At 33.9% G+C, this 24,800-nt stretch overlaps 1 protein-coding gene across 8 annotated transcripts in view; it reads right to left on the bottom strand.

Annotated features, from left to right (window-relative positions):
- Positions 1-24,800, bottom strand: part of DMD (dystrophin) — a 2,282,785-nt gene that overhangs the window by 374,035 nt on the left and 1,883,950 nt on the right. For all 8 annotated transcript variants that reach the window (XM_074220296.1, XM_074220284.1, XM_074220285.1 and 5 more), the window contains 2 exons: positions 14,375-14,495; positions 13,468-13,736 (listed from right to left, as the gene is read on the bottom strand). In XM_074220296.1, coding sequence (XP_074076397.1) covers positions 13,468-13,736; positions 14,375-14,495 — 390 coding nt within the window. The remainder of the gene's footprint in view (positions 1-13,467; positions 13,737-14,374; positions 14,496-24,800) is intronic.

Here is a 24,800-nt window from a genome sequence, read left to right as displayed (position 1 = left end):
TAGCTTATCTGCAAATAAATAGCACAGGATCTGGTCAAGTAAGCCCAATTTAATAGTTAAAGTTAATATAGAATACCTCTTAAAAGCCAGAGCAACTAGATACTATGTTTTGGAAACTAAGTAAAGGCTTTCCGAAGTGGGACACTACTAAATGATCTCCTCCGGATGAAAAAAGTCACAACTACTTCAGTCTTATCTTCACTCTCATCAAAAGGAACAATGAAATTTGTATATTTAGGCTTTATTAATTATCTTGTCTATCAACTCCACATTCACCTATTAGAAGAAAAATCATCTCAGGCAGGCTTATATTTCTCTATATATCTAATATCATACTCATATATCTATTCCCAGGTAACGTTCAGATGTCTATAATTATTCTGTGCTATGAATGGTAGGCAATGGGACTTTGCAAGTGACCATCTAGGACTTTTGCTATTCCTGAGTCTTCCATGTCATTTTCTGATAAATGCAAACATTTAAGATGTTAATGGAGCAGCTAGATGGCTCAGTGGATATAGTTCTAGGCTTCGAGTCTGGAAAATCTAAATTTAGCCTCTAACAGTTACCATCTTGGACAAATCTCCTAACCTTTATCTGATTGAGTTTCCTCAAATGTGAAGAAGGGATAATAAGAGTACCTATATTGCTGGATTGTTATGAGGAACAAATGAAATAATATCTGTAAAACATTTAGTATAATCTGGCACATAGTAAACACTATATAAATTGTTGTTTTTATGTTTCTTATAGTGTGGAAGGACCCAGTTGAGCACCAGTACAGATTCTTTAGATCCCTGTTGTTATAAAGCAATGCTCAACTTTTTCTTAGGAGACTGACAAATTTGATAACATTTCAAGGTTGTCAACTTAATAGCTGCTGTCATTTTGGAGAAAAATGTCTTCTTTTATAACCTGTTTTGCTAAAAGAACTTGATTTTTCCAAAGGGTTTTCTGACTTCACAGATTTCTTGTCCTCATCTTTTATGACCAAGAACCTGATACTAAGTACTTCCTTTTCATTATACTTCATGTAAAAATTCACTTGTTATTTACATCTCTCTGAAATACAATAGGCAAACTGGATGTATGCTTTATGTCACTGAGTCCACTAGGAAACCATATATCTCTGGTTTTACTGGATTACCTTATTTCCCATGCTTACGCTAATTAATCTGTTTCTTCACCAAGAACACACCAACTTTACTATGGATTTCGGCTCTAGTTCTTTCCAATCCCCATAAGGTGGACCAATGGATGAATATTTGAGGGAAACTGAAGTCCCATAAGCAAATCTGTAGTCTATCTTAGAAGCTGCAGAAATAAAACAAAAGTAGGAATAATTGCAGGTAAAAGATTACATCTAGCTTGGCATCTAAAAATATTCCAATGGACCCTCTAAAATCAACCATAGGGAGTCAAATGAGTTACTATTTAACTCTGACTCCCTTCTTCCCTAAAAACTTTTTTTTTAATCTCACCAAAACAAAATCCTCAAGCATGTGAGAAAATGTAAAGAGAAGATAAGTAACATAAAGAAAGGCAAATAAGAAGTAGAATTGCTACCCACCACCTCAACTTCCACCAACTTTATTGTTACTGTTCTTAGTTATTTTTCCGTCTTGTCTTTCTGTTTATCACTCTATTTGAGGTCTTTTTTTAGGCTTTTGGCAAGGTAAATGGGGTTAAGTGGCTTGCCCAAGGCCACACAGCTAGGTAATTATTAAGTGTCTGAGACCGGATTTGAACCCAGGTACTCCTGACTCCAAGGCTGGTGCTTTATCCACTATGCCACCCAGCCGCCCCTTGAGGTCTTTTTTGACAAAGATATTGGAATGGTTTTCCATTTCCTTCTCCAGTTCATTGTACACATGAGAAAACTGAGGCAAATAGGGTTGTAATTACATTACTTTACCAAATTCCATCTAACTAGTAGATAACTTATTAATTTTATAGCAGAATGTACCAAATAAGCATGGTGGCAGTTTTTTGAAGAGTGAGTACTATGTTTTTTAAATGGATTTAGTATACTTTAGCCCAGTTTGTCCACATTGTTGCTCAATCAATACATTTCCTATTGTGCTACCTGGAAAACATCCTGCTATTTTATTTGGTTGAACTACGTATCTCTGGCATTCCAAAAAAAGGAGAAAACTTTATAACATTACTGTATTTGGCATAAAAACCTACTAAACTTGCTTTTATTTCACTCATTAATTTGTTTATGTGATAGTAAAAAGTCATGATTATGAAATCTGTGTACTTGATAGAACATCTAAATGGGCCTTCAGTGTCTATTATAATAGCTTGGAATACAAGCAAGCTAGAGTTGCAAAAAGGTTACATTTGGAAAATATAGTGAAAAGTCCTTTCCCAGAGGAAAAAAAAGAAAAAGTTCCACATAAAATAATTTCTAAAATGGAAAAAATATGTTTTTATAGTTATATATTTTCCTTCTATATTGATTGGCTTATTTTTAAGTTCAAGAGTCAACCATTCTGTGGGAGCTTTAATAAACCAGAATTATTAGAAATAAGAGCCATAATGATGATATGTGAAATAGTCTTCATGAGTATTGATAATCATTAACATTTCTGCCTATATTCTACCATAATTTAACGATTTAACATGCCCTTAATCTAAGTAGAGTCATTGGATTAAGTATCATGGGATCCTAGATTTAAAGCTGGAAGGAACTTTAGAGGTAATGAGTTTTACAAATGAGGAAATTAAGCTGCAGAGAATTAAATAACTTGACCAGGGTCACAGGACTAAAAGTGTCTGTAGCAGCTTGGTTGTATAGTAGATAGTGTGCTGTATTTTGGAATCAGAAAGACCTAAATTCTACCTTAGACACCATCTATATGCCCCTAGACCAGTCAATATAATTAATATAATAATAATAATAATAATAACAACAGTATTTATGTAGTACTTTAAGGTTGATAAGACTTTTTATAAACTTTTATAATTGTTATCTCATTTTATCCAATACTTAGCAATCTGCCTGGTATGAAGCAGGATCTTAATTAATGTTTATTAAATTGAATTATCCTCAAAAGAATCCTGGAAGTAAGGGGCTATTTATTATCCCTATTTTTAAGTTGGGAAAATAGGCAGTCACTTAATTGCTGTCTGCCTCAGTTTCCTCATCTGTAAAATGAAATATTTGATTTGATGACTTTCCTAACTCTTTCTAGCTCTAAGGCTATGCTTGATGATTTTATGAGATATGGTTTGAGGTCAGCTCTCCTGACTGCAAATTAAGTACTCTGCTTATCTTTCCATGCAACAATTTTGCTTGGGATAATTATTTTATATGAAATGTCTTGGAATTATAATGTGATAGAGCAGAAGGAAACCTCATCCAGCCTCTCTCATTAAACATGAGATGGAGAAAGGCATATTGATTTGTCCAAGGACTTTCACAGAGTCAGTGGTGGAGATGGTTAATAACAAAACTAGAATCTGAGACTTCAGTATGGGAGACTGGATCTGGGCCCAAGGCTAATTACCACTTGGATAGTTTTATTGGAGTGGAAAGAAATCTTAGAGGTCACCTTGTTCAATACCCCAATTTTAGATGAAAGAAGTCTCTTAATAACTGAATAGGGGTTTATCATCCATGAATCTATCCACACTTCTCAGACCTGTTTCCATTTCTTGGGGATACTGAGTAAGCAATTCTACCAATAAAAGTTTTCTTATTATGAACTAGCCATATGAAGACAGTGCATTTTTATAAAATATATATACATATATATGGATCACCATACTAATAATCATGTAATAATAATAATAATAATAATAATAATAATCAATAGAACTTATACCTGGATATGATGAGATAAAGATGAGAAATATTGGTCTCAAAAATTAAGTAGGACACCAGTTGAGTTTATCAAATAGATAATGACATTGTTAGAGTGAATTTTAGGAAAATCACTTATAGCTAAGTGGATGATGGTTTGGGGTGGTGGTGGAGAGATTTGGCCAATTAGAAAATTATTGCAATGGTCCAGATAATAGGTAATGAGGGCCTTTACTAGGGTAGAGGCTGTGTCATCATGAAGTTTTCTGCTGGTCAGGAAGAGGGAGGATTTTTTCAATGGAACCTGAACAATTTTTGTAGATAGTGATGAATAGATAGTATTTATATTTTTTTAACTACACAATGTAAGGAATAATTCTAACTAATAGAATCAGTCCCTAAATTATTCTCCCCTTTCAGACATCGTTTACCATAAAGTAAAGAAAGAGGCATTATGTAGTATATTGGTAAAGAACAATAATAATGACAATCATTTAAAAAACCACCACCACATATGGTACTATACAGTTTAAAAAGTACATTCTTGGGGTGGCTAAGTGGTGCAGTGGATAGAGCACCGGCTCTGGAGTCAGGAGACCTGAGTTCAAATCCAGCCTCAGACACTTAATAATTACCTTAGCCGTGTGGCCTTGGGCAAGCCACTTAATCCCATTGCCTTGCAAAAAAACCCCAAACCCTAAAATAATAAAATAAAAAGCACTTTCTTCACAAGGATTCTATGGACAAAATGATGCAAATATGATCACCATTGCACAGATGAAGAAACTGAGGCTCAGAAAGGTTAAATGATTTACCCCTGGTCATCTGGTTTCATACCTGGACTTCACATCAGGTTTTATGACTGTCTGATGCTCTTTTCTATACTCCACCAATCCCTGAATCTAGTTGCTTATCTCCTTCTCACCATGCTCTCTTTGGACACCAATTGCCAATTTCAGATATTAGCACCAGCAGTTCCCTTCAGAGCAGAGGCTTTGAAGGCAAGCTAAAAGAAGCTGAAGAAGAATGAACAGTGATTAAATGTTCTACTACTTACTTCCAGTAAACAGATGTTAATTAAACACAGTTCAAAGGCTTCAATGGGTTATGGCCAAGTCTTTGGAGGCTAAGGACTGCTGCTGCTTATAAGCATCATGTAAAACAGGAAGTTATATGATGAAAAGGAAATCCTTATATTTGACTAATGAGAGAAAATACTTGGAAGAGAAAAATAGCTAAAATGTAGTTCAATTTAAATATTGAATATTTAAATACCAAATATTTAAATATTAATTTAAATAAATTTTAATATTGACAAGCATATTCAATTCCAGGACAATTTTAAGTATAATGAATATTGAAAATATATCAGGGAATGACTTTTACATCTTTTTGTATGTCTCATGTTTAACTAGTGCTTAACACATAGTAGGACTTGAAAGATTATGATTGATAGCACTTATTTGTCAATGAAAAACATTTAGCCCAAGGAGGTTTCTCTTCAGGTATGCATGTTCATCCTTCTTCAGTTGCTTTTATGTGTCTTCAAAGGTTCTGCTTTAAAGGGAATTACTGCTCCAAATATCTTATAATGGGCTAATTAGTGTCCAAGAGATGATGGAGATAAGGAAATATGCTTCTAGAGGCAGGGGTTTGGGGAGTATGGGAAAAAGTACTATTTTATAAAAGTGAGAAAACTTTAAAAATATGCAGAGGATAAAAAATTGCAAAGATTCTTGAATTTGATAAAGTAACACAGAATGGGAAGAAACCTTATAGGTAATCAAGATAGTCTAATGAGAAATGAGAAAACTAAGGTGTTGAGAAAACTTAACAGTTACTTCTAGTCATGTTTGGTCCCTTTGTGACCCCATTTGGGATTTTCGTAGAAGAAATAATGAAGTGGTTTGCCATTTACTTCTCCAGCTCATTTTACAGATGAGGAAACTGAGGGAAACGGGTTGTGACTTTCTTGGGGTCACACAGGTACCAAGAGTCTGAGGTCAGATTGGAACTCAGAAAGATGAATGTTCCTGACTCCAAGCCCATTATTCTATCCACTGAATCACCTGGTTTCTGTGAGGATAACTAATATGAACACTAAAAAAATTATTTTAAGGCAATGGGGCTAAGTGACTTGCCCAAGGTCACACAACTAGGCAATTATTAAGTGTCTGAGGTCAAATTTGAACTCAGGTCCTCCTGACTCCAGGTCCTATGTTCTATCTACTGTGTCACCTAGCTGCCCCTCAAGGATAACTAATTTGGCTCAAAGAGAGACTGCCAGCTAAACCCAGAGGCACTACAAGAATAAAACTTAGAGCTTGAGACATTGGGCAATACCAGTCAGAAAATAACTTTCAAATTCTAGCTCTGCTTTAACTGTAGGACCTTGGGTGAAACACTTTACTTTTCTGAGCTTTAGTGCCCTCATCTGTACAACTAAGGAGTTGAAGTAGGAGCAGATGACCCTAGGCTTAGTTCCAATTAGAATCTATATTCCTATGATCTTTTCACTGCAGGAATTCCTAACCTTTATTACGTGATGAACACCTCTGGCTGTCTGGCAAAGACCATGGACCTTTTTTTTTTTTGGAAAAAAAGTGTTTTTAAATACATAAAACATATAGGAAGACAAAGGAAACAAATTATCTTGCTTTTTTGATTTTTTTTTTTGTTTTACAAGGCAGTGGGGTTAAGTGGCTTGCCCAAGGCCACACAGCTAGGTAATTATTAAGTGTCTGAGGCCACATTTGAACTCAGGTACTCCTGACTCCAGGGCCGGTGCTCTATCCACTGCACCACCTAGTCGCCCCAAAACAAATTAATTTAAACTATATTTATCAAAAATATACTTAATCTTAGGTTAAGTATCTCTACTCTATTCGGATGCTATTCATTCCTCTCACAGCTCAGTTTCTGATCCTTTAGACTTCTTTCTCTACTCTGGCTCCCACAGGCATTTTCTTCTGTGTTTTCTTCCCCTGTTAGAATATAAGATCTTTGAGAATACAGACTGTCTTCTTTGTGCATTTACTGATGTCTCAGTCCTTAATCCAGTGTCTGGCTTAATAAATATTTTCTGGCTTGTTGACAACACCAATGGTACCAAACTCAAATAGAAATGTATCCCTGCAGGTTACAAGGATGTTGACTTAAAAATAAATTAACACTAGGAAGTTTTGTATTTTTTTTGTCAAACATTTTCTAATTTCATTTTAATCTGATTCAGCTCCCACTTAGAAAACTGATCCACGAGGACTTTCAGTCTCAAGTTTGACACCTCTGCACTATACCAACATGTATTTATATTTCAGACAACCATTGTGATGACTCACGAACATTGAAGTTTCAGATCACTTAATTCATAGAACAATATAATTTCTCACTAGTAAGATTTTGTAGCTATAAGATAACCTTTTTAACAGGTAAGACTGAATTTTACACAATCTCAACAGCAGTTTTTTGTTTGACCATGAGAAAATTTGGCTCCTAATATGTTTTAGTAAAGAAGGTTTGTCATGTTCACGTTACTTATGTCCTATCACCTTAATGTGAGAATATGATTATTAATTTTAAAAAGAGTCATATTTTGGGTCCCAGTGGTTAAATTGATTATACCCTACATATCAGTTTTTTACTCTTAAAAAAATCTCCCTATTTGAAGAAGAAATTGTTATCAATTTTAAAGTTCCTATGTGAAATTCTACAATGGAAAAAATATAGGATTTGGTATAGAAGACCAGCAGGAGTCTATAAGTTTAGTTCAGTTTTAAATCCACATATTTGAATATTGTGTGATTTAACATTGCTTTTAATTGAAAGTGAATACTATAAAATTTTTTCACATGGCCTATGAAAATAGAAGAAATTGAAAATGATGGAATAATCACACACAAAACTAATTTTTCTTGCAAAGGTTCCTCTGACTTTATGAATAAGGTACACAAAAATTCAGCCTTGGAAACAATATTTTGGAGAAGGGCAGATTTTTATCCTAAAAAGCTATCTTTTTTACATTTCTTTCCAAAAACGAGATTTGTGTTTTGTTTCATTAGCAATACACACATCTACTTTTCCATCACATCCAGAATGCTGGCTTACTGGCAACCATTTCTCAGTGTCATTGCTTAACTTGTTTAATGTGAGGTTATCTGAGGCATGATATTGGTGCCAATGTTAAATGGATAAATGTGAAAAATGTAATTGCAGGGCATGACAGCACATCTGGCACCTACTTCTTGGGTTATTTGCTCTTAAATCATGCCTTGTTGTTCTCGTTGTGGAAGAATAGCTCAATGATAAACTTAGAGCTTGAGAATCTTTGGTAAATATCAAGGGGAAAGTAAAACAAAAGTAGGCCAGGAGCTGCCATTTTCTAAGCAAATGTGTAATTTTTACTAAATATCACTAGCATCTTAGGATTGTGTATAGTTAATGCAATGTTTCTATACATAGAATCTAATACAAATGCTTAATCTCTTGGTTTCTTGTTACATAAAAATGGTCCCAGGAAAATGAAGACTCCATTAATACCAGAGATGCAATGAATTAAACATTCACACTTTATAATGAGATTAGATCTCTCTGAATACTAGATTATAACAATACCATTTTGAGATCTGAAATCCTTTAATGCTAATGATATGTTACTTAATTTCTGTTTGGAGAAGTCTATAATTGTCAGACCGTATCTCTGGAGGACCAGAGAGTATTTCTTACTATCTGTTTCTGAACCCCAAAATACTTAGTTTAGATCCTGATTTTCTAGAGCTACTCTGTTCAATTTGAACTCTTCGAAATTATTGTTTTCAAGATGGATTCATTAAGTATACATTTTGATTATGTGCAAACTTCTAAATGTTTATGACTAAAAGAGTTACTGTACTGCTCTCATTTAATTGAGTATCGTTTATAGCATATTCTTGTGCCTATGTTCATTTACATGCCTATCAAAACAAATTAAAAAGAGATCCAAATTAAAATAAGTTTGATGATATAAAGGACATGTTCACGGTCTTCAATGTTCCAAAGATTTCCTATCTTTAAATAAAGTTCACTCAGCAATCAAGTCATTTATGAAATAATTGGAGGGACTAGAAGGATGTTCCTCTTATTGAATAAATGTTTATTTTGAATTCAGAAGGCATTTCCTTTGAGTTAAAACAAATCTATTACATGCCTCTTTCTCCTTCATCCCCCACTCACTGTCTTACATCATCTGTCTGTTTGCAACATATATTTTTGCATAAACTGTTTATGAAGCAGCAAATTAATCGTCTTGCTGATTGTTTTTTAGTTGGGATTTGGAGGCCTGACAAATGAATGAGAAGAAAATAGCAATTCTACATGAATTAGCTTTAAGGCTTACTAAGAAGCCAATGCAGAACTTAATAAGAAACTTATTAAGAGAAGTAGGACAACTTAATTCAGATTGATTATAGACTTTGGTGAAGACAGCTGGAGTTCAAATGAAACTGAGAAAGAACTTATATGCACTTCAAAGTATGTTAAGCAGATGTCTGAAACAATTACTGTGGGTTGCCTTTTCAGACACTAAAGGCATTATGGGAATACCCTGGTAGATTCAGGTTCTACTTGCACAAAGGGAGGTAGCTATGCTGAGACACATAGCCCCATTCCAAATCTGATTCTTTTGGGATATGAATGAATTTAGTATTCCTGTCATAATCAAAGAATTATAAACTGCACTCAGAATGGAAGGGAATGCATGAGGATCCAGTCCAGAGCTTTTTCTCTCTCCACTGTCATAAAGTACATAGTCAAGAATTTTTTTTCAGAAAATTCTTATCTCTACTTGTAAAGTCAGCAAGAACTTAATGTCCATTCTAGAATTTATAATTTAATGTAAAACTTCTTTAAATTTAACTTATTGGGATATAACAGGAATCAATTCATGTACCCTGAAATATAAAAATATTTTCAAAAAAATCTTATAAACCAGAAACTTAAAGATAGGTATTAATTTTGTCCTCTATAGTAGCCTTTATCAAAGGGACCTTCAACAGTTATAACAAGGCAACAAAAAACTCCTTCCTCTCCCCTTCTGATGCCAACAACGAAAAGATCCAACAGAACTTTATATACTGGCAGTAACATTAAAAAAATCTATTGAACAGAGCACCATTTTAGCAAAAAAAAACTTGGGTGATAAAGCAAGCAAGCAGATGAGTTACTTCTTAGGTGAACCACTTCTGCTAATCTGTTCATACAATAGCCTCATAGCATCTTGGGATGTCTTCCTCCAATCTAAGCAAGGTCAATCAATAAGTGTACATTAAGCACTATTAAATACCTATTATAAAACCTGGGCTAAGTACTGGAGATACAAACAGACAAGATAATAGATAGTCTCGGCTCTCAAGTTTAATATGGGAGACATTAAAACCATTATGTAAAAATAAGCTACATATAAAACAAATTGGAAATAATCAACACAGGGCAACCTTCTGAGGCCCAAAATGGCTACTTATGACTCTGTTAACTAATACATACATACTATATATGTATATTATACATACTGTATATTAGATGCACATATTTATACACACACACACATATATATATATATACATATATATATATGAACATATGTTTATATCATAAAACCTCCAGATGTTAGTGTAAGAAGATATGATCAAGTTGTAAATATATTGAATTTTTAATTAGGGAACCTAGTTCCATATGCCAGCTCTGATACCTACTACACATATGACCCTGGGAAAGCTACTCATCTTCTTTAAGCCATTAGTAAGTGAGAAGGCTGAATCTGATGACTTCAGAGATTCCTTTCAGATAATATATCTAAAATATGTAATCCTAAAAATTGACCCAAGTGAATTAAAGGCAGAACAAAGACTAGAATTCAAATCTCCTAAGGTAAAGCGACTGTTGAGGAACCAAGTCATTTATGAAAACCATGTCTTCATTCGTTTAATAAGTGCTCAAAACATCTCATGTAGATATTTTGTGCTAACTTTTTAAAGGAATGTTTCTAGAAGAGGCACTGTTTTTAATTCAGTGCTAAAGTGGGCTAAGCCACCAACAATGAAGCAACTCATCACAGAATTGGGTAGGATCTCACAAGTTATCTAGTTCAACAAATACTAGAGCAGAAATTCTTTGTCTGAAACACCAATAATGGATACCTCAATGATTTTTGAAGTAACCAATGTCATAGCAATTTTAATTATTGACTTTTTCATATATTTAGATGAAATCTCTGATTTCCTTCTAGCCTCTTCCCTATTGCTCCCATTAAATGTGAAAGCAAACATATTCTCTCAACTCTTCTTTTTTCCTGCCTACACATCTTCAAACCCAATTTTTATGTGTTGTCTTATGTGTTCTGTATGTGTCAGTCTCTAATTTCCTCATCATTTCAGTTACTTACTATGGCAGCAATTTTCAAAGTGTTGTTTAGGTATAGTTGGGGTCCTTCAGATCTTTTAGGGGAATCCAAATATTTTTATAATTATAATAAGATATTTTCATTTATAATGGTAAATGTCAATTACCAATTTACCACCCACTTAAAAAAAACTTTGTGTGTGTGTGTGTGTGTGTGTGTGTGTGTGTGTGTGTGATTTTATGCTTTTTAAGTAGTTAGTTCTAAGACCAAAAAGTTCAAGAAAAAAAATTCTTTGGGATGCACAATATAGTATATAGATATATTTCCTAAATTGTCATACTCTTACTTGACCACAATGCTTCTGATGTGGGGGTACAGGGAGACTATTACTCTTCCCACTGAAAAAGTGAAATTAATACATATATTAGCAGTTCTATCCTCAATAGCTAAAATATAAATATTGGGCAAAATCAAAATTGCTCTGATAGTTTCTTCTTTTCTTCTGGATGGATATAATCTATACCCTAAACTTAATTATTACAAAAAATTGCAGTACCAGGCATTCTCAAAATGTGCAATGCAGAATACATAGCACAGGCAGTTTTGAAAAGTTATATAAAACAGTACATTCCCCCATTTAATTGATGTCTAACATAATAAGTTGGAGATATATGCTGTTGTTTCCAGGCCTGCATAGATGTGGCAGTTGCTCAAGAAATAAGACTGTAACATGATGAGTTCTAATTATATAGCAAAAGACATTAAAATGAAGCAGATGTATAAAAGATAGTGAAATATTTGATCCCATAAACCATGTTTCTAAGAAAATAGATCTAGTTTAACGAAATCTTTTCTCATCAATGCATAAAACAATAATAACAGCAATATATAGGTAACAGATTTGGCAGTTACACTGACTTATTTGACAATATTTAGAAATATACAACAAATCCATCCAACAGGCAAAGATGAAAAAAGAAGAAATCAACAAATTTTGGAGGGACTGTGGGAAAAAACACACTACTGCACTATTGGTGGACTTGTGAATTGGAATCATCATTTTGGAAAGCAATTTGAAATTCAGCTATTCATATCTAAGATGATTTCTAATTTTCTTTAGAAGTGGGCACATATGTTTACACATAGAAGATTAAGATTTCTGATTCTTTTCATCTATAGGGTTTAATTTTAATTGATTACCCAGTGAAATTTAACCTGAAATACAACAGAGTATATCTGAAACTCAAAAAGTCACTAAACCATGAATATCCTTTGGTTCTGTAATACAACTGTAATGCTTATGTTCTAAAGAGGTCAAAGAAAAAGGAAAAGAACCATCTTTTTTTTGTAGTTGCAAAAAAATCTAAAAACCAAGAGGGTATCCATCCATTAGGGAAGGTCTAAACAATTATGGCATCTGAATAAAATGGAATATGTTTTTACCATAAGAAATTATGAAACAGTTAAGCTAGGACAAACTATGTGAAATAAGACAAAGTTAAGTGAGCAGAATTAGAAGAGCAATTTTTATAAGAAGAGCAATAATATAAAGAAAAATATCTTATAAATAAAATAAATAATCTTATAAATAAAATAAATAAAAATATTAAAAAACCACAAATATTAAAAATACCATAATTCCATAGGACTTTAGATGATGCTCATTGTCAATCTCCTGACAGAAAGGTGAAGAATTCAAATTGCTGAATGAAATAGACATGTTTGAATTTCCAAGGAGGAAATTTGCTTTCCTTGATTATAGATATTTGTTATGGAGGCAGCTAGTTGGCACACTGGATAGAGCACTGGCCCTGGATCCAAGGTTAAAAGTTTATCAATCCCATGGAGCTAAATTTCCTAAGATTTCATGAATTACAAGAAATCATATATACTATGCTATTTATTATGGTTTGCTCCACATTATAGTGTTTAGTATATCTTAAGCAAAGGGAAGGAACCAGAAAGATCTCCTGCAGAAGGTAAAGACATGACTCAAGTTCATAAAGTGAATTTTATGTCTTATTGTCTACTTTAGTGGCAGGCTCAATGCTAGTATTGTGATTTACTATGACGTACCTTATCTCTATACATTTAAGAAACATCATAGGTAAGGTTATATGATGACATCATAATTGCCCATGAATGATTTCAAATTAAGAAGACTAATCTTTAAAAAAAATGAATTTATATATTTTTAAGTTGCCTTCAGTTTTAGGAGTGTGAGGTGAAAAATTTGGACTGCTTCAGTTGACACCAAAGGATGAAGATAAGGAACACACTATACCTTGACTTTCTCTAGGTGATCTTGCAAAGAGTCAATTAGTAGGTCTCCCACTGGCTGCCAAGAGCCCTTAATCACTTCAGCTTGACGAAGTTTTAGGTCTAATCCATCCATTGCTTCCTGAAGTTTCTGTAGTCTTTCCAGGGCCTCATCTATCTTCTTCTGCCAATCAACAGAGTGTAGGTTCAACTTTTCCCATTCCTTGTTGACCTCATCAGCTTGCTTTCTCAGTAGTCTTGTGACATTCTGGGCCCTCTCCTCAGGAGGCAGCTCTAAATTTGTAATATAACAAGCTGTTAGGCCAAATTCTTTATTACATCTCTGTTTTTAAAATAGCATTGAATAGTTCATATTAGATAAAAGGAAACATTTACAACAAGAGATGGGAATGCTGCTTTAATAGAGCTGTTTTAGAAGTCACAGCATAATTTTGGAAATAAAAAGCTATAACATATAAAGAATTCTTGCTGGTTTTTTTACATTGGTCTCATGCTTAACTTTATCTTGTTTCTTCAAAGATTCAATTAGATTGCTGAGTTGAATGATGGGAATGATGTTTGGCTCAAATAATAATTCATTTGGATTAATCTCTTAAATTGGTAATTAGCTTATAGTCTCTATAAGAATAGAGTTCCTTTTAATAACTACAGCTATTTCTCATTTAAAAAATGTTCAACTATTTGTATCTAAGATGATTTCTAATTTTGTTTAGAAGTTTAGAAGTGTTTACACATAGGAGATTAAGATTTCTGATTCTTTTCATCTATATGGCTTAATTTTAATTGATTATACAGTGAAATTTAACCTGAAAAATATAAACTCTTCTGACACAGGAATCAAGAATTTATGGATCTCTCAGACATTGTTGATCCTTCTATCAATATGTTATTACATTTTTCCATTCAATTACCTCTGGGCTCCTGGTAATGCTTCTCGAGTTCCTCCAAAGGTTTCTCTGAAAGAAAGATTCTCACCGTATCAAGGGTACTCGTGATTATAGGTTCTTTGGTTTTTAATTCTCTCTTGAAGGCCTGTAAAACCAAATAAAAATGGTGTAAATTTGGTGCCTGGGCTTTTATTACCAGCTTATACAGGGTTTTTACAAATGGATTATGATATTTCCAGGTCAACCTTTGATTCTAATATTTAGGTAAACTGACTAATGCCAAAAGGAAGAAAGGTTAAGGATACAAACAATTTTGATGATCAGGAAATCTTTAGAAACTTTCCCCTTACTAATTTCCTTTCATTTGAGAGAAGAGCTTAATGTGACTGTTAGACTTGAGATGTAGGTTGCAATGTCTGACAAAAAAAGATGTAAATTTAGTCTAATGGAGCCTTAAAAAACCACTATAAAAACCCCAGGGATTTCCAGGACACAAGTGAAAGAAGCTAAAAAAAAAAGATATGGCCTGAGACTGAAGAATAAAATAGAAACAAAACTCTCTTGTACTAATATTTGAGAAGCCCAAGCCATCCCTAGGTCTGTCACTATACTGTAAATACTTTCTCTGTATTGTAGATTGAGTGAGTATTGTACACTTCTGAGGGGGGAAATAGCCTTTGCATGTGCCATACTTAAAAGATCTTCCTAGGAATTTTCCAGGATTGTGGAGAACAACTAAATCTGATGGGAAACTTGTCATCATTCAATGAGCATTTATTAAGTTAATGTGCATTTATTAAGCATGTATTATGTGCAAGGTCACTGTGCTAAACATTGGGTACACATAGAAATAAAAAAATTGTGCCTATTTTCAATAAATTGAGTTTAATAGGGAGACAATGTGAAAACAACTATTTATTACAACCATGATATAAGATAAATTAGAGATAATCAACAGAAGGAAGATTCAATTTAAGTGAATCAGAAAAATCTTCTGGTAGATGATGAGATTCTACCTAGAACCTGAAGGAAGTGAGGGAAGACAGAAGGCAGAGATGAGGAGAAAGAGTAATCCATGGATGTAAAACCAGGCAAGTAAAATTGCTTGGAGTCTAGAATATTGGAGGCACAGTAAGGAGGCCAGTGTCACTAGATTTCAAAGTATGTCCTAGGAGTAAAGTGTAAGAGGCCTGGAAAATTAGGAGGAGATCAGATAGTAAAAGACTTTTGGAATAGAAGAGATACGATTTTTATATTTGATATTGGTGGTGAGAGAGAGCCAATGGAGTCTATGAATAAAAGATGATGTGGCTAGACTAACATTTTAGAAATATTAATTTGACAACTGAATTGACAATAGACTGGAGAGGTGAGACACTTGAGATAGGGAGTAGGTTATTACCATAATAACCAGTAGGTTATTACCATAGTCCAGACATGAAATGGTAAGGGTCTACCATTCATAGTGATGGCAGTATCAGAAAAGATAAAGGATGTATAATGAGAGATGCTACAAAGGTAAAATTGGCAGGCTTTGGCAACAGAATGGAAATGGGGGAGTGATGGTGAGAGTGAGTTGAGAATGACATAACAAGGCGAATGGTGATACTATCAGAAGTAACAGAGCAATCAAGAATGGCAGATAGTACAGTGGGTTAGAGCTGTTTATCTTTGATCAAATCCATCTATTCATGGTGTTAAGGAAGCATCCTGGGGAGAGAATTTCATGTGAAGCTCAGGGATAAAGTACAGTTGCAGTGCAGAGGTCCATATAAATTAGAGCTAGTGAGTCCCTATTCCAATATTCTAATTTTGTAGATGAGATTATACATTTATTATACATTATTTTTACATGGGATTATTCAACTTGAGACTATCTAGTCCAATTTTGTCATTTTTCAGATGAAAGTCAGGGAGGTAATTTGCCCAAGGTCACACAAGTGTCAGAGCCAGGAAAAGAGTTTCTTGACTTTATTTGGAGTCAGCGCTCTTTAAAAGGAAAAAAAAAGGAAAACAAACAAACAACTTTTGATGTAGAAAAGGTCAAATATAGTTGTTGATGGTTTATGAAGAAATTAAAAATGAATTTTATTAGATAACAACAACAATAATCCCTAGAGTAATGTGAAAACTTAACCCAGTAAAATGTTCTTAAATATTTTAATGGCTATAATAATGAAAAACATTCTATAGAATTATGGATCCTAGCACTCAAAAAGAATATAGAGGAAGCCAGACCATTTGCAGTCAAGGGAACTGAGATCCAGGGACACTAAATAGCTAACAATAAGGTTAATATCAAGTCATTAATCAATTATTTTTGATCACTTTTTTCTCTTAGTCTTTGGCTAATTTATTATCGTTTCTTTGAAAATTAATTTGTATATACTGAAAAAAGAACTTTGAAATGAAAGGGAATATTTAAATACATACACAGTGTTCTGGCCATAACATTTTAAATTTCTCTTTTCCTTTATTTATTTTGTTTCCTGACCTATCTTCCCCTTTTTCTTAGTGGTCCTCTCAAGTTTTCTAGACTTACAAAGTCCATAATTTCTTCATGATTTCTCAAGGATCAGAATAAAAAGAAAAATCAAAAGTGAGTCTGTCATTGCATATGGACATCCATGCCATTACTATCTATTTACTGACTGAAACTCATTGTCTTGTAGTTGTAGGCATATCAGTCATACATAGGTGCAAGTCTCCTCAAGTCAGCCCTGAGAGTGTTTGACAAAGGAAGGCAAGATTTGCTCAAGGAGAGTCATGCCCCTCATATAATAATGCATATCTGAGCTTGTTGTCAAACTGTGAGCCAGAAGGAAAACACTTTAAACAAGGGTTGTAGGGAGCAAATGCCTTGGAAATCATGAAACTGCAGAATTCTAATCTAAGTGAAATTTATAGGGATGACCATAGCTGATTCTCTAATTACTTTTCTTCACTCTATGGGCTAGATTACCATTGGGGCACATAGGTGGCTCTTCAGGAGGAAGAGATGGAAGATTTGAATACAAGTCTTCCTAATTCTGAAGATAGCTCTTACCACAGTCTATGCTGTCTCTCCTAAAGGTAGAAATGACGCATTGGGAATGTAAAAATAAAAATGTTAGACTTGAAACTTTTGCTTAGTAGCAATGTTTGGTAAACAGTTCCTAGTAAAATAGCACAGAGAGGTTTTGTAATTTAAAAAATTAAATATCTCAATATGAAATGTGTGATGGGTTTGAGCTATTTACCTAAAAGTATTTTCCTCAAACAGCATTTCACAAAGCATCATACTGTGCCTTAAAAGGAAAGAAAGCCAAGGGATTACAGTAATAGAGCAGTACTAAAAATAAGGAAATACATTAAGCTTCTTTTCATAATACGTTATTTGTTAATTGTTAAAAGGCATGATACCCAGGTTCTTGAATTTTTAAATGGGTGTTATGTGTAACTCTTTATAGATAAAAGTTTTATTGAATATATTTTTAGAATGAACACATACAAGAAATTGCTTGTTGGCTCCTACGCATCAACTAGTATTTGGAATCTGAAGGTCATGCTGTTTTACATGCTGACATAAAAAAATAGCCAATGCTCTCTCATTCAAAGTTCCTGTTCCCTGTATTTACACAGAAATCAAGACTAAGATGGAGGAATTTGTATGCTGTTCTCTCTCTTCTTTCTAAGATTTAATTTCAAGTGAATAAGGTTTAGTTTAGGGCCATTCTCTTAGAAAATTTCCTGAGATCAAAGTTTCACATAACATAAATATCATGTACTCCTTCACTTTCCTAGCTACATATGTAGGTAGGTAGTCCACACGATAAATTTATTTTAAAAAATTGCAAACTATTATTTTTGAATTACAGTAGATAGTTGAAAGCCCCATATATTCTGAATTCTAACACATGGAATTCAAGAGACCCACATAAAGCTTTAATATTTTATGGAAAATGATGGTTGTAGGCATCTCAGTCTCAACAAATACAAAACAGAATTCATTATCTTTGCCCCCAAAGATCCCCTCTTTCTTGTTACTTTCAAGAGCACCATATCCTTCCATCTGCTCATCAAATTCATGTTTATGTCTCTTCTAGGACTTAGATTGCTAGGATGTCAAGGATTAGAAAGTTTCTGATGAAGAAGCATATTGCAGGAATGTACTTTCAGTTTTTTAAACAAAGTTGAATTTGTAAATTGTTTTTTGTTTGTTGTCAACTATGTTTGGTAATTGTACCCAACAAAATTAGAGGCAACAAATAATACCAAGTTCACTACTGAAATCTGTGGAGTGATCAAGAAAGAGAAACATGAAAAAACAAGCTATTAATATGGTAGTAAAAACAGAAATCACATCAGAGTTTAACATATCTTACTTGCCTTCAAGACAAAAATGTTTATCCGAGAAAAGGAAAGTATTTGAAGGACTGATGGAATAAAGGATCAAACAGAAAAAAGATGTTCCTTTCTAGATAGTTTTGAGAAAGTATTAAGATATGAAAGAAAAAAATGTAAAGCAAAGATAGAATGCTTAATAGAATATGAAGACTAGAGAAAAAATGAAAAACAACAAAAACAAAAATAAACGTGGATGTTCAATTTTGCCTTGCCTGAGAAACTACATGGACTAGAGAGAGGAAGAAAACCTTGAAGAATGGCAAGAAGTTGGGGAGAAAAACAAAATGGTCATCTCTTATTGTTTATTATTTTTCAGATGAAAGTTATAAATAAAGATAAGATTTATGAGGCATTAATTAAGTCTTCTTAGAAGAGAATTATGAACCATGAAGGCAAGAAAGGTTATTAATAAACAGTTATAGGGGGTCTAGGGGGTATCAATTCTGGGTACAAAGGATAGTGAGAGAAAGGTAGACAAGATTTTGATAAAGAGTGGGCTGGTTTAACAGAATAATAAGAAATATTCTATCGATATATTGAAATAAAAGTATTATTTAAAATACAGGGTTGGAATACATCATGGAAATTGTAAAGCTTCCTTCTTTATTATCTTTAGAATTTTTTCCTTAAATCTAAGTGCATCATTATTTGACAACTGGGGATGGAACTAGATGGAAATTATTCACCAAAATCACTTTGCATTTACTTTATACACATCCTATATTTGCTTACCTATATTTTATCTCTTTCTCAGGAAGATGGAAGATCCTCCAAAGAAGAAACTGTCTCAGACATGCATTAGCATCTCCACCTTCTAACATGTCTGATACATACTAGGCACTTTCAAAATGCTTGTGAATTGACTTGATGATAATCTATGTCCTTTCCAAACCTATCATTCTGGAAGCTAGATGATATAACAGATGAATTCTGGACTTGGAAATAGCAAGATGAGCTCAAGTCTCATCTCACCTACTTGCTGTGTGATTCTGGACAAGTCACTTAGCTTCTGTTTATTTCACCTTCCTCATCTATAAAATGGTGATGATGATGATGATAATAATAATGATAATAATAATAATAATAATAATAATAGCAAATTGAAGAGCTATTGTGAGGATTAAGTGAAATGTAATGAACAGCTTTGTAAAATATACTCAAATGTTATATAAATGCTAGCCATGATGATGATGACAATGGTGATATTACTAGGCAAAGATACAAAAGAAATTTGACTCATGTTCCCATAATCAGTCTGACCACAATTGGACCCTTGGGATCTTCTAAAATGACCATGATTCTGTTTGATCTCAACTAATCATAAGGACTACCTGGTAATAATTGAGTCACCTTTGACTTCTTAGAAATTTAGGTTTATTCCAGAAGTGGCTATGGCACCAGAACTGAATCATACTTTGATTTACAACTGAATTCCTCTAGAGACTGCAATCTTATGGGGCTGTTGGTATAGTGTCCACTAGGGGAGCAATCTCTACCACCACTATCAGTAACAAACAACAGACTATCCCCAACAGATTGGATTTATTATGATTGATTCTGGGACCATAACTAGGAATGATGGATAGATATTTACAGGGGTGAGATATAAGGTCAGGGGAGTAAAAGTTATGATTCCTCCTTTGAGAAGGAGTGGAATTTCTTCCAATGAAGATCTTCAAGTGAAGTTGGGGATGCTAGGAGAGGGATTCTTCTATAGTCAAGACTAGGCTAGATAGCCCTTGAAGTCCCTTCCAATTCTAAGATTTGATAATTCTTCAGCTGAATTAGAACACTCTAGTCTAGATTGCTGATTTGATTCAACACTAGGGAGTAGAGTGTTCATAATTAAATACTTTACATATTATGCTTGGCATATGTTTTTGAATTTGATTCTTCTCATTGAATTCCCAAATGGTACTTGATAACAATGAAATGTAAGAAGTTAATACACAGTCTGAAATATGGCCAATGAAAGCAGGCAAGCATTGATACTAGAATTAGCCTAAATGAATGCATAATTTGCAGTCAGTGATTTCAGGATAATTTCATTGAAATTCCGAACTTCTTTCTCACTTTGTGGTGACTTCAGAGGAAATCGAATGTGCATAATATATGACCTGACAAAAGACCAAGTAAACTACTTTATTCAAGCCTTTCCATTTGTCAACAACACAAATGCAATAATGGCTTTCTGTCCACTGTTTTAATAATGTATATATTGATTCCCTCCATCTAAATCTTAACCAGAAATTTTCATGGATCTTTGAAGGTATCCTTAGTGTTTTATAAGGAAGGGATTATAGAGATTTTAAGTTAAAAGAAGAAAAACCTAATGACAAATAATTTCATTAGCAAAAATAGAAACAAAAAACAATCCTAAAGGGTTTCCATCAGTATATTTAATCTCCATTTATATTTTAGGGAGGATAAAAAGGATTAAATAAATATAGGAATTTATGATAGGCTGACAAGAAATTCCCTTTTCTGATATCCTTCTTTTCAACTCTCCCTAGCTTAATCACTGAAGGAGACATGTAATAAATATCACTTTAGTGACTACTCAAGTAAAACAATGGAAGTCTGTTTAAAAGGAGTGCTTTTTTGAACAGGATGATATTGCAGTACTAATCAAGGTAGTTGGACAAATAACAAATATAAAGAGGTATCAGGGTACTCTATTGCCAAGATTCTAGTGACCTTATGGTATAATGGAGAGAACAATAAATTTAGCATCAAAAGATTCAGATTTGACTTCCAGATTTTCTATGTGATCTTTCAAGGCAAGTTTCTGAACTTTCTAGGCCCCTATTGTCTTACCTATAAATTGAAGGGGTTGAATTAGATGACCTCCAAGGTTGTTTCTTGGTCTAGGATAACAATTTTATATTTGCCAAAGCACACATTAGCTTCAGTTATTTCTAGTGACATTTTATTACATGTTAATATTGTTTTTATTGACCTCTTAAAATCATTCCATTTAAAGAAGGTATCTTCCTTCTCATTTCACTTGAATATTAATATCCTCTCATGACCAAGAAAATAGCCCTGGACAATGATACTATATTCTGGATCTGTTCATGGAAATAATCTGCCTATTTTTCTTCTAGAAACCATATTTCTCTCCATCATTGTAACTAAGGTTCGACTATTCAGTTTCCCCTTTAAGAATAGCTCTGAAAATAGGATATTATTATATATCTTGGCTATAAATCTTCACTGACAAGTGGGAGTGAGACCACCTATGGTTTTGTGTGAATTAGTAAGTTTATGCGAAAGAAAGGTGAAAATGAACCTCATTTGATCATAGTTTCACTACTTTTGCCATTTTAATGGAATGTTCATTACTTTACCAAATTCAAAGAAAGGTGTGAGAATTCTAAAATGGAGGGCAGACCAGATGGTGGTAAATAATAGGGGGTTGGGGAGGAAGAAATAACCCACCAAGTACCTAACATAGAAATTCTAAAATGATAAGTAACCAGCCATGACATTAAAAGTAGCCAACCAAACTGCTGTTTGACAAACCAAGCAATCTACAATGAAGGAGAAGGCTCATGGAATTCTTGAAAAGTATGACAAAGAAAAATAAAAAAAACTGCAAAATACAAAATCCATCAAAGACAGACTTGATGGGGACAGAATTTTGTGCAGTTCTTGTTTTCCTTCTCTCCCTTCAAGTGAGCTTTGATGAGTAGACAGAGTGACCTAGTTTCAGTGATTATCTTTTGTTCTTTTTTTTCCTACAGGCAACAAGAGCATCAGTAAGTAAATAGGTCTTACACTAAACTATAAAAAGGCTTATTTCATAAATGTGTGAAAGAAACTGAGTAAAACATATTGCTAAGTTGTTCTATCCTTGACACCAAGGTGATGATATTCTTTGAGAAGCCTGTGATTGAAATAGGGACAAGGGTTAGGAAGGCTTGGGTCATCCAAATAATCCCCCTTCCCCCCTTTACACACACACACACACACACACACACACACACACACACACACACACACCACACAAACAAACATACACACATACATATACCTGAAAATATTTGTATGTCTGTATGTATGTCTGAAAAAAACTCTGGTTGTAAATTTTTTTTTTTAGCTTTTTGCTAGGCAATGGGGTTAAGTGGCTTGCCACGCAGCTAGGTAATTATTAAGTGTCTGAGACTGGATTTGAACTGACTCCTGACTCCAGGGCCAGTGCTTTATCCACTGAGCCACCTAGCCATCCCTTCTCTGGTTGCAAAATAAACAGAAAATCCTTCTTTTTTCTGTTCCTCTTTTGCCAGTGCACTTGCTAGAGCATTATCATAACAAGATTTCAGTTCATCTTTGACTACAGGTCAGTTCATCCCCACAAGAGGCCAATTAGCCTCACTTGGTGAATGGACACATATCATTACCCCTTCTCTGGACTAACTGTATTGGAAATGAATGCCATTGGTCATAAGGGGGCTGGATTAAAGAATGTACAAGGCTCAAGTGCAATTCTATGACCACTACTAGAAAACAAACCAAAGACTTGTTGTTTGAATGATGGCTTGATTTCATCCTCCTTCTATAAATAAAGGACAGACCAGTGTTTCATCTTTTGGGGTTCTCAGAAGTACAAAGAAGTACAAAGGGATAGTTTTTGCAGGGGAGGTCATTCATTCATCGTGTATTTAGGAATCTTGTAGTTTGTGTCAAGTGTTATCCTAGGTGCTGGGAATCTCAAGAAAAAATGAAACAGATCCTAACTTAATTCACAATGCAATAATCAGAGGATGAACTATTAGACTTTTAAGCTATATGGCAAATGTTATTTTTATGAAGTATGAAAAGCACAGTGGCAGGCCCTGGAGGGAGGAAAATCCACATTCAAGTGCCTCTAACATATACTAGCAGTGTAACTGTATGCAAATCATTGTATTCATATACAGCATGAGGTAATTCTAAGTCTTTACATTATAGGCAGTATACCAATCTGTATCTTGGAGATTCTCTGCATTGAATGAAATCACAGATCTAGACACCCTCTGCCTCTTCTGCCAATACCACCCCTGCCAATTATAAAATATTTAGTCATACAACTTTCCCCTTTAGAGCCAATAATTTTCTTCTGAGTTCAAGAACTAAAAACAATTAAAAATAAACATCCCAAATACCCCAAACCTAAAGCAACATGAAAAAGACTACAATCCCTCTAAAATATCACTTTATAAGAGAAGGATAATTTAAGTAGTTAGATCTTGATCTGTATCATGAAGAATAGAATATAATATTCAAACAGCCATGTCAGAGAAAGTTCCTATTAAACCCTGAAAATGCCTTTGTGTTTTTGCTCATAGCTTCTCCACTCATATTGTTTTGCTCTCCATTGATCCAGACCCCTCATAGGCTCAAGATTTGTTTGCTCTCAGATCTTTTCCTTAACCTCCATGATATTTATTTTCTTAACTGTGAAGAACTTCAGTCCTTATTTAACCTGCTCTATATGTAATGTTTGTCTTTCGTTCTAGAAGAACATGACATAAGGAAGGTGATGCCATCACACGCCCATGAGTTGGATTTGAGTGAGGGGATGCTTTGCTAAGTCAGCAATCTCAGAGCCTTCTAGGTCCAGTGGCCAGACATGGATCAAGACAACTAGAGATAAGACAATCAGGGTTAAATGTGAGTATTAAGTGTCTGAGATTTGAACTCTGATCCTACTGAAGTGAAGAGACCTCCAGGGCTCTAGTCTATGCAGCACTTAACTGTCTATGGTCTATCTACATTATGACACTTTTACATCTTGCTAATTAACATATTGCCTTTGAAATATTCTTTAGTTGTTTATTGTAAATGTACATTCTTTCCCCAGCCTTATGAAGAATAGAGACTTTTTCCCCTTTTCATTTCTTTTGGTATGACAGTTAAATGGCTGGTACTGGAAGAATAGATACACTGAAGAGTCAGGAAGACTTGAGTTTGACTTCTGCCTTAGCTGTTTTCTTTATGTGATCCTAGGTAAGTTACTTCCTTGAGTTTCAGTTTCTTCATCTGAAAAATGGGAATAGTCTTAGCATCTACTTCATAGGGT

This window comes from Macrotis lagotis, chromosome 1 (genome assembly GCF_037893015.1).
Source record: "Macrotis lagotis isolate mMagLag1 chromosome 1, bilby.v1.9.chrom.fasta, whole genome shotgun sequence".
Classification (NCBI taxonomy): domain Eukaryota; kingdom Metazoa; phylum Chordata; class Mammalia; order Peramelemorphia; family Peramelidae; genus Macrotis; species Macrotis lagotis.
The sequence above is the reverse complement of the archived record's forward strand: the minus strand, read 5'-3'. Positions and strand labels throughout refer to the sequence as shown.